The 10,593-nt window shown below is 42.2% G+C and overlaps 1 protein-coding gene across 1 annotated transcript in view; it reads right to left on the bottom strand.

The window, feature by feature from the left end:
• Nucleotides 1-7,074: 7,074 nt before the first annotated feature.
• The window catches only part of CYYR1 (cysteine and tyrosine rich 1), a 98,620-nt gene continuing 95,101 nt past the window's right edge, over nt 7,075-10,593 (bottom strand). The window contains 1 exon segment of the mRNA XM_032476935.1: nt 7,075-9,506. Within this exon segment, the coding sequence (XP_032332826.1) occupies nt 9,382-9,506 (125 nt within the window). The 3' untranslated portion in view covers nt 7,075-9,381.

Genomic DNA, 10,593 nt, shown 5'->3' with positions numbered 1-10,593 from the left:
AGCTGGATAATTTGAAGAGGGTTTAGTGAAATGCATAGATAAGTATAGGGAAACTAAAAGGGACAGTGCAGTACCCCTGAGCTGGTATCCCTGGGGAACTTTATCAGCCCTAGACCTGAATGGGTCAGAAGGGGGAGCTAACAGAAACAGCTGTTTGGGCAAGGCATCCCATGGGAATTGAGACATGTTTAAGAGACACAGCCCAAAGAAGTACCCCAAGTAAATGCCTCCTCCTTATTCTCTGTTTTCCTTCTGGTATCCTGGTGGGCTCCCTATTGGCCAGACTCAGCCAGAAGCCCAGTAGGCAATCACTTGCCTACTGCTCACTGATGCAGTCCACACAGTGTAGACTCCTGGGGCATTGATAGAGGGGAGAAGGGTAGAGACTGTATGCAGAGGGGTAGGGGGGAGGGTAGGCAGTACAGAAAGATTTAATGCAAAGAGTCCTTAGTAAGTAACTGCTTTCTGGCTGCTTATTCTTTACAAGGAGAAATGGGCTAGTCATGGAAATCACGGTATTTTGTAGGTAATGCAGAAGGCAGGTGCCCATGTTGAGCTTAAACTGTTCGCTCTGACACGTCTGAAAGGCTGAGTGGTAGAGCATGTCCACCAAGACTTCATTCCCATGAGAGATCATGCAGTCTCCTGGGTAAAGTTCATCTTAAAGGAGGAAAGAGCCAGAGTTATGTTCCCATAAATGTCTCAGTCTTCAGAGGAGAGTGGGATTTCTTGTTATAATAAAAGCACAATGTCTATCACTAGAATTTGTCCTAAAATCTGTCCTTTCCTTATAGATCTAGGTCTAAGTTTGAGGGCGGGGAGAAGACGTGAGATCAAAACAGAAAAAAACTATTTTCACAAAATAGCCCCTGAGATGTTGGGAACATGAAGTATGGCTGCTTTGAGCCTCATGTCTTCAGTAAAAGAAGATGTTTTCCCTTCTCAGCTCAGAGTGCAAAATTTTCTTGGGATGGAGAGAACACAGGAAGCTCTGGCACACGGGAGACTCTACCTTTTCCGTGGCCCCAGCCCCAGGATGTGTGTCTGTCCTAATTCTGATGGCACCTGGGGCTGATAGCTTTCAACCACATCCAGAGGCAGACACAGCACCAGGGTCTTTCCCCAGGATAGCTCTGCCACTGCAGTAGTGGGTAGTGACGTTGCAACATGGCAGCTCCTGGAACAATAGAAATTCTGATGGCTGCACCCAGCGAACCGACTTACAGATCTTAACCTTGGTCCTCAGCAGCATGGCAGTGCCAAGTGACCTTCCTGCAGTCTAGCAGCTGGCAGATGTCTAGCCAGTAACAACAGTACAGGGAAGCTGGGGAAAAACTGGAAGATGCAACCTGGTAACTGAAAGGCCATACGAAGTATCCTCTGGGGACTCCCATGTATAGTTACAGGTTGTACTTTGCAGGAGTCTGGAAGTCCTACAGTAGCAAATGAGGCCCAAGATGGGGAAATAGCTTTAATTAGATTATTATGGCCTGGAGAAACACAAACTTCATAAATATTTCAATTTTGACATTCATACAGATATAGCTATGTGCTGGGCAAAAATTGTTTTATTTCTTGATTACTGTAGACCTCTGCTTTTTATGCAGCATGATCTGGAGGGTTATTATTGCCTTTTCTCATTTAAAAATCCTTCCCTAACTATCCAAACATATCATCACTGTCTAATGTTTTCTTGCTTGTATGTATTTTTTTCTTTTAAAATTCTGCAGAGATCTTGAGTTTCTAAAAAAAATGTGTAACAGAAAACCAACAACCAATTCCATAGGACTATGAGACGTATGCAGTGTAGACACTAATTTTTACAGTTTTTATTCATGCTTACCAATATTCATGACCATCCCTTCAAATTAGTTAACAGTTCAAGTCATTTTTCAGATGTCCCCCTTCCTTTATCCCTTTTCCATAAATATTGACTCATGCCTTTGTCTTGGTCAAAAAGAAATATAGAGCATCCACAGAAAATTCATTGTGGTTTCCATGCAGGTGAATAAGCCATGACCTGGGAGATAATTGGGTGGACGTGTCTGCTGGGACCAGGTGTTGTATCAGAAATGAAAGGGTCCTGTCACTCTCTCTCTCAGCCACAGTGTATATAAACACTGGAACTGATGGAGACTAAGTGATGACTTGCAACAGAAGGACAAAGTGAAGGAGATGAGTCATCAAGATTGTTCAGACTTGTACTGTCATCCTCTTGGAACTCAAAGCCATGAAAAGGCAGCCTCTGTGATCAGCTCCAAGGCTACCACATGGAGCTCTTACAAGCAAAGGATAGATATGGATATATTTCTTTGCATCATTAAAAGTTTATTCTCACTGGAAGATATTTTTTAGGACTATGAAGATACATCTATTGTTTCTGCAAAATGCAGATAATAATACCTACACTGTGGGACTGGAAAAGTAAATGTAATTAAATGAAAAGTGCTTACAACAGTGCCTGACACCAACCCCCGCCCCCCAGAAAAAAAGTATTGTTATTATTATGATTTAAGGTAACATTTTCAGGGAGGATTCCATTGAGAATCTTTTTTTTTTTTTACAATGGTATTACTGCTTTTCAGAACTTGGATAAACCCACTGTTCTCTATATATATTAAATAGTAATAGCACAAAAGCTGGCGGCCATTTTATTATCCGTTTCCAGTAATTTTGGGGTTTTTTGTTTGTTTGTTTCATTTCAGAATATTCACTGTTTTTTTTTTTCAGCATACCTTGAAGAAACTGTGATGTGAAAAGTGTGGCATCTTATGTTAGTAAAAATGCCCTTAGTGAATCCTTTGCACACTGCTTCTGAGGTCTAAAGTACATTAGAGGCCATTCTTTGGAAATGTGATTTATGAGGCAAGTCTTTTCTGAAATTTGGTTGGTATTCTTTTTATGTAAAAAATGAGAAGCTCAATTTTAATCTGAAGAATTATGAAAGTGCCTCTCCCAAACTGGCACGTTGTCTTGTTTCCACTGAGTCAGACAAGATGAGCAGGTTCATTGACTTGAGCCAACATGTGTTAACACTGTGCTTAACAACACAGCCCGACTGTAGCTGGATTGACATGTATCATCAATTAAAAACCACGGAACTATAGGAGGAGGGGCTTCAAGATGGCGGAGAAGAAGGATGAGGAGCTCGCCCTCTCCCACAAATGCATCAAAGATACATCTACATGTGGAACCATTCTCGCAGAACACCTACTGAGCTTTGGCAGAAGATCTTGTACAGTTGGAATTATAGGAAATTCTTCACAAAACCATATAAATAACAAGGTCCTACTGTACAGCACAGGGTACTATATTCAATATCTTATAATAACTTATAATGAAAAGGAATATATATGTATCACTGAAACGTTATGCTGTACACCAGAAATTAACACAACATTGTAAACCAACTATATACTTCAGTTAAAAAAAACAAACAAACATGAAACTGTAATCTTTTGTCCAGTTCCCTGACCCATATCTTGACTTATGGCCTCCACTTAGAATGTGCTACTCACTGTAAACTCTCTTCCTCTAATTCTTTAATTATTTTAACTTTCTTTAATGTCAGATATTATTTGCTGAACTAATATATTCAGTCTTTTATTCCATGTTCCAAATATCGTATGCATACCCCCTGGGGACTACAGATGTGCAAGAGACAGTCCTTGAGTACAAAGATTGGTATAAAAAGGGGCAGAGGTGAGAATCGATTAATTCCAGCTACTGGAATTATCAGACCTCTCCTCCAAGTATAAGCCCTTCAGCTACATCTGGAAGGATGAGCAGGGGTTTCACAGAACTGAGAAGACTACCCCCAAGCAAGGAGATGAGGGAGTTTGTCCTGTGTGTTCAGGTGGCGGTGAGAGACCCAGGGGGTGAGTCTCCAAATGCATTTTCACAGGCAAAACAGAAGGAATTGAACTTCGATGATTTCATTCTTCTGAACTTCTTGCAAGTTGTTTCCAGTCAACAGAGCAAATAATACATGAGATATATGATAATGAAGATATTAACTTACCATAAGATGCAAAAATGAAAAAATCGATCACTTGGTGCTCTTTGACTTTAGTCAGAAAAAATTAAATGATCCATCTTTCCGGCCATGGAAACAATATGAGGTCTCTTATCCCCTGGACCATGCCCTACCAGACGTGATTCAGAAAATGATTCCTCTGCCTCCTCTTCACTAAGAAATGGCAGGTGGCGCAGACTCAAACGCTGCTCACGACTGGGGTATGAGAGGGGGAGCAAGCAGAAATAGGAACTGAAGACTCTAATTGTGAATAATTGTTTTTAAACCAATTATTCCAGAACACATCCACAGAAGGCAAACATTCCCAGCATGTGTTTCTTCAGCTCCCAGCATTCTTGGGGTTTGTTTCTCGTTTTTAGTGAAGGTATTCAGGGTGAGATTAGGTAGCAATGTGATCCACGGAACACTCATCTGGAAACTTGTCTTGGAATTCTTTCCTTGATGCAGATTAAATATTTTGGAACAAAGTCGAAACAAAGGTTAGAACCGGGGCTACGTTAAGACTTGCCCATAAGGAATGTGGTATGGTTTACTTCACTGCCTGTCCAACTGTGATGGGTTTTAGTGCAGCTCATAAATGAAGTTCATGAGAAAGGCAAACGCAGAGTCTCCTTCCAGTCTTCCTTAGGAATGTGACACTCAGCCAGTTGGCACGGGCCCCTGAGGGTGGCTGGCTCCCTCCTGCCCCTGCCAGGTCACTAAAAGCAATTTGATCACAGCCAAGCGTGGCCCTGGGATTCTTTCAGCTGTTGTGTTGGTATACTCCTGTTAGAAGGAAGATTGCCTAAACTCCAAATATTGGACCTGAAAGGGACGGAGGTCAAATATCCCTGCTGTGGTGGGCCGGCTACCAAGATGGCCCCTAATGCTCTTACTTCCTGGTATGTGTGCCTTGGTGGAAAGCTCTTTTGTGCAGGATTGGACCTAGGGACCTGATTCCACGGAATGGGACATGACTAAAGTGATGAGATGTCACTTCCTAGATAGGGTTTGGAGTCTGTGACCCCCCGCTTGCTAGCGCTAAGTTTTGCTAGCACACTCTTTCACTCTGTGGCTATTGTTGCTGGCTTGCACTAGGGAAGCAAGCTGACATATTTTGAGTTGCCCTGTGGAGAGGACCATATGGTAAGGAACTGGGAGTGGCCAACAGCCAGTGAGTAAAGGAAGCCCTCAGTCCAAACCCTGTAAGGAACAGACTCCTGTCAATGGCCATGCTTGTGAGTGAGCTTGGAGGCAGGTCTCTCCTCAGTTGCACATTGAGATGACTGCAGCCTGTGAGAGTCTCTGAGCTGAGGGGCCAGCTAAGCTGGGCCTAGATCCTGGGCCTATAGAAACCAAGATAATAAGCACTGTATTTCAAGCCACTAAGTTTTCAGGTAATTTGTTACACAGCAACAGCTAACTAGTACATCTGCTTACAGAAGTGGTAAAGCTTAGGATGGGGGCACGAGGGTAGGTAAGAGATTATGTACTTACACTGGTGTCTTTCTGAGTCCCCAGTCCAGATAGAATCTTTATGACAGGTGTTCTACGTGTATGTTTTTAATCATTGCCACATCCTGGCAAGGGTGGCATCATTTGCATATTTTGCACAAAATGGAGGTTGTGAAAACTTACTTTGAAGCCTTAGTTTTGTCCTTTGCATTAACCAGTCATAAGAGGCAGTGGCTGGGACAGAGACAGATTCACCTGTCAATCCTTTTTAAAGCTCATTATGTCACTTTCCTTTTTGGAGGTCCTGACTCAGTTTAGACTGAACCATCCCACACAGTGGGCTGCACTGGAAGAGCACAGAACTTACAAGTTTAGCCACATTCCTTAGAGCTTGTGCCTGTCATCAGAAAAGAAGTCCTGCACATTTCTGACAAGTTCTGGTTGAGGATTTAGTCGTCCTTAGAGATGAGTGGTGATGAGCAAGTTGCTCATGTGACTTTGGTGTTCTGTTGTTGGGTTGTTTAAATTAAGTTAAAAAATAAAATAATAGCACCCAGAGTTCCATTATTGGATGGGCTCAGTCTCATCTGATGTGTGCCAGACGCTACCTCACCTACAGCCAAAAGTTGGCAAAATGGGTTTGGCTAAACAAGGACATGTTGGAGTAAGTGGATGAGCAGTGAGTGCTGCTTGAAACAACGGGGGAGAACATCTCAGTGCTGCATCTTAGGATGATGCGGGTGGCTGTGGATGTCCCTGGAATGGCTTCTAGAGCTGAGTAGGGTGGCTGCAAAGTTGATTAGACTCAGAACAGACTGTGGGCCTGACTGACCAACTCCCAGGCCAGGTCCAGGGTCTCTCCTCCACTGTCAGCCCATCCACTCTTGCGATAGCTTCCCCATCCCTGGTTCTGATGAGAGCGTGGCTGGGCCTCTCACTGCTCACGGGTTCTCATGGAGATCACAGCCTTGCTTCCATAGCGATGGCCCCTTCACACACATTTCTGAAGGATGTTACAATTAACCGACAAAGTCTTCAGTTTCTCCTGGCCTTTTTCTTCAACTCCTGACTGCTGCCTATTCAATGAGGATTTTTCTAGAGCAGCCTTGCCCGGTAAGGTAGCCACTGGCCACATGAGGCGATGTAGCACTTGAAATGTGGCCAGGGAGATTGAGGAATTAAATTTGTGATTTATTCTAACTTAAATTCATTTAAATTTCCATAACCATATGTAGCTGGAGGCTAATGTGTTGGACGGCACAGTTCTAGAGGCTGTCATCCTTATGTTATTCTTTTGTCAACTTATTTTTGGCTAACATTTATAGAACATTTTCTATGTGCCAGGCACAACACATAGAGTGTTGTGTGCAGTCATCCAATTTTCACAAAACCTGATGAAGTCGATTCTATTATTTACATTTTCCAGAGCAGAAAGTTGAATTTTCGAGAGATGAAGAAGCCTGCCTCAAATCATAGAGAGGAGACAGGATTCAAAATAAAGTTTAGTCGACTCCAGTCCTGTGTGTCCTGTACAGAGGCATGAGGCTAAGTCGGCAGAAATGGAGGGGCGAACAAAACAGACGCAAGACAGTGTAAACTATAACTCTTGTTAAAATGGGTTATTTCATTTTATTGCTTATTGTAAACACTTTGGCCACAGCAAATACATTAGTTTTTAAATAAGTGTAATTTAAAGCTTTCACACCATGTACTGTTTTCTCCCAAGATGTATCATCTATGAAAATAATCAGTGAACTCCAAAAGTCTGACCCGATACTGTGCACATTTATGTTATCATGACTCTAAATACAAACAGTAAACATACTCATCTATTGTAGGCCTGTGGGTTTGTGATGTGCCTTAAGGGACGCCATAAAACAACTCAAAGAAGAGAGATGGTGTGGATTGTAATAGCTCCTGTGTGGGTAATGTTTGCAGAACACAGGAGGTACGCAATAAACATTTTTTGACAGCGAAGATGATGAGAATTCAATTTCTGCTGGACTTTGCCTCTCCATTTTTCTTAAGGAATATATGGCACACTGGGAAGCATCCTTCTGAATGTCACAGAAGCCCTGGCACTTTGAGTTGTGTAGCTGCGGTGTAATTGGGTCTGATCACACTTGCAGAAGAGAGATAAATTAAAGCATATGTGCTGCTAAAACTGTGCTAAAATCTCAGTTACTAGGATAAACTGGAATGCCCGAATGCTCTCTGTCTTTATAAGCAAGAAAATCATCAGTGCCTAACAATCAAACAAGTCATTCTAAACAAATCGAGCTTTCAGATCTCACTGGCAGTTAGACCGCATTTCAGTCAACGTATCTGAAAGTAAAAGATGCTACTTACATTAACTACTGAGTTTCCTAACTACAGGGACAGAGCTATAATTTTTTTTCCTTAAGACATTTCTTTTAATCGTTTTTTTCAGCAAAATTCTTAGCATTATTTTGAGATTTCACTGAATGATGATGATGATGTTAGATTAAACATTTTAAGTCTAATTGCAAAATGACACGCACATTTGACCATCTATCCCCAATATTTTCTCAATGTACACTTTAAAATACATGAAAGGACCCCACATAAAAATAGAAATGTTAAGGTCACTTGCAGCAAAGTATGGCATATTAGAATTATTTATTAAAAACTTCTACACCTAGAGGTAGGCACTTTATAAAATTTGGATTTTGGCAAAAGGCAACCGTTTGATGTCAATATCTTACTTTTCCACTAACCATATAACTTTTTCAAGAGAATAGATTATTAAAATATTATAAGAGAAATGGAAATTTGTCTAAACTATGTATGAATGGAGTTTCGCAGAGCAGAATCCAAACTTCATTTTTTCCCCTCTTCGTATATCTTCCTGGTCAAGTTCTGAGATTTTTACCCCTTGATGTAAATTCCCAAGGGAATATCTGGGTTCTCGTATTTTTATCTGGAATAAAGCACTTGTTGCTTGTGGAACTTGCTACAAATCTTTTTTTTCACAGTTGGAATAACCTGTATCATAACAGACTAAATAAAGTTGGATGAGTTTTAAGTGATTAGCACTGAAGAGTTCTTGGCTTCAAGCAACTGTGACGTCCCCTTGATTTTAAGTCTCAATTTAAATAGAGAAGATTCAACCATTCCTGTTGCTTTCATTCTTGGTGACATAGAAATTCACCCCACATCTACCTAAAACAGGAGCAGAATTTTTGGGGCCCAGTGAACCCATCTACCATTTGATTTCACCATCCCTTCTAGAGTGTGTTTCTACCAGATTGATTTGAAATCAGGTTTGAAGTCTTGGTGACGGGGAGCTTCACAACACACTCTCGTCAAGAAGAAAGCTCCAACTGTCCGTTCTGATGCTGAAACCAAAGTTCCCTTCCTGTGAGTTCGAGCCAGTGCTTCCAGCAGTATAAGGCACACAGTAGGCTCTCAGGCACTTGATCTGCATTTGTTGAAGACAAAAAAAAAAAAAAAAAGACTGAATACTTCTAGTTCTGGCTTTTAAAGCTGCACAAAATGGAGTTGTTTCCTTAAATAGTCCAGGCTCTGCTCTTACAGAAATCTTCTCTCTCTCTCTTTTTAGGAGCACTATTGCCATTTTCTTCACCGGTTCTTTAAGAAACATGAATTTCAAATGTCTTGTGTATCCATTACTCTCTTCTGAGTGAGCTTATGTTGATCAAGTAGATCTTTTCAGATGTGGTCCCACTGAACCAAGCATAATACTCCCGATGAGATCAGCGCTGAGTGGGGCAGAAACCTGTATCTGTTAGCCTGGGCAATCCACTCGACATATTTTCTGACCCCAAAGAGTATTCTTTAGGGCAGTTCTTTCCTGTCTGCTTCTGAGTAGAGGCATTTTATTCCGGGCAAGAGCTCTGATTGGCACATACTCTGTTCTGGGAGAAGGATTACTTCCTTGAGTTTCCAGGATAAGGAGGGGGTGGAGAACGCTGTGCTGGGCTGGGGGAGTATGGAGGAGGCAGGTCTGCAGAGTATTCCATCTCATGGTCGTAACTGTAGGGGGGCGGTGCTACTGGAAAAGAAAAGGAAAAAGGCATCAGGCATTCAGCAGTAATTGGGCGTCTACTACATGTAAGCCATTGGGCTGGGTAATTTGGGGGAGGACAGCATTTTTGCCTCCAATAATCATAGTTTTATCAGGCTGAGGATACCTATGTATGAAAGGCCAAGTGCTATAATAAATGGTGATATTGGCCAAAGTATTTAGAATTGGTGGCTTAGTGCAAGTTTCTTGGGAAGATGATGGTGACGGGGAACAGAGAAGGGGCTAAAAGGATAAATTCAAGTTTGAGCAAAAGCACTGAAGCAAGAGAGGCTTTTGTTCAAAGCAAAAAGTACATGGAGGAAGGGGAGGGGCATAGCTCAGTGGTAGAGTGTGCACAGCATGCACGAGGTCCTGGGTTCAGTCCCCAGTACCTCCATTCAAAAACCAAATCAGTAAACCTAATGACTTCCCCCTCCAAATTTCAAAAAATGGAAATGAAATAATCATTTAAAAAGCACATGGAGGAGAGAAATGGGAAAAGCTGTTGAGGAATCTGATTGTATCACCATCAAGGTGGGCTTTTAAAAAGTTGACTGAATTATTTTAATACAATTTTTAAAGGCTATGCTCTACTTACAGTTATTATGAAATATTGGCTCTCTCCCTCATGCTGTACAATATAGGGGTGGGGAGTGGGAGGCACAGACACGGGGGATAAGATCGGCTGTAAGCACGGTGGGCTTTGACTGTCACGTAAGGAGTGTGTGGTGTGCAGCTGTGAGAGGTTTTGAACAGGCTAGGGACTATGCTTTAGGAAGGCGACTCTCTCAGCAGCATGGACTGAGGGGGACAAAGAGAAAGTCAGACAATGTAGTAGCCCATGTGAGGGCTTATACGGGATTCATGGAATCTGGGGGTGGGGCTTACAGGAGCCCTTGAGCAGCTGAGTGCTTGGTGATGACTGGGTAGATGGAGAAAGGGGTAGGAAGTGTTACAGAAACGACAGGCCAGTCAAGAAACAAGCACCACTCGGAGGGTTGGAGTACTCAGATGTATTACGCCGGCGGGCTCAGAGGGGCTTCTGCTCCAAAGCTCTGAGCACCTCCAGGACGTG

This window comes from Camelus ferus, chromosome 1 (genome assembly GCF_009834535.1).
Source record: "Camelus ferus isolate YT-003-E chromosome 1, BCGSAC_Cfer_1.0, whole genome shotgun sequence".
In the NCBI taxonomy this organism is placed as follows: Eukaryota; Metazoa; Chordata; class Mammalia; order Artiodactyla; family Camelidae; genus Camelus; species Camelus ferus.
Note: the sequence above shows the minus strand (reverse complement) of the source record. Positions and strands in the feature narration are given on the sequence as shown.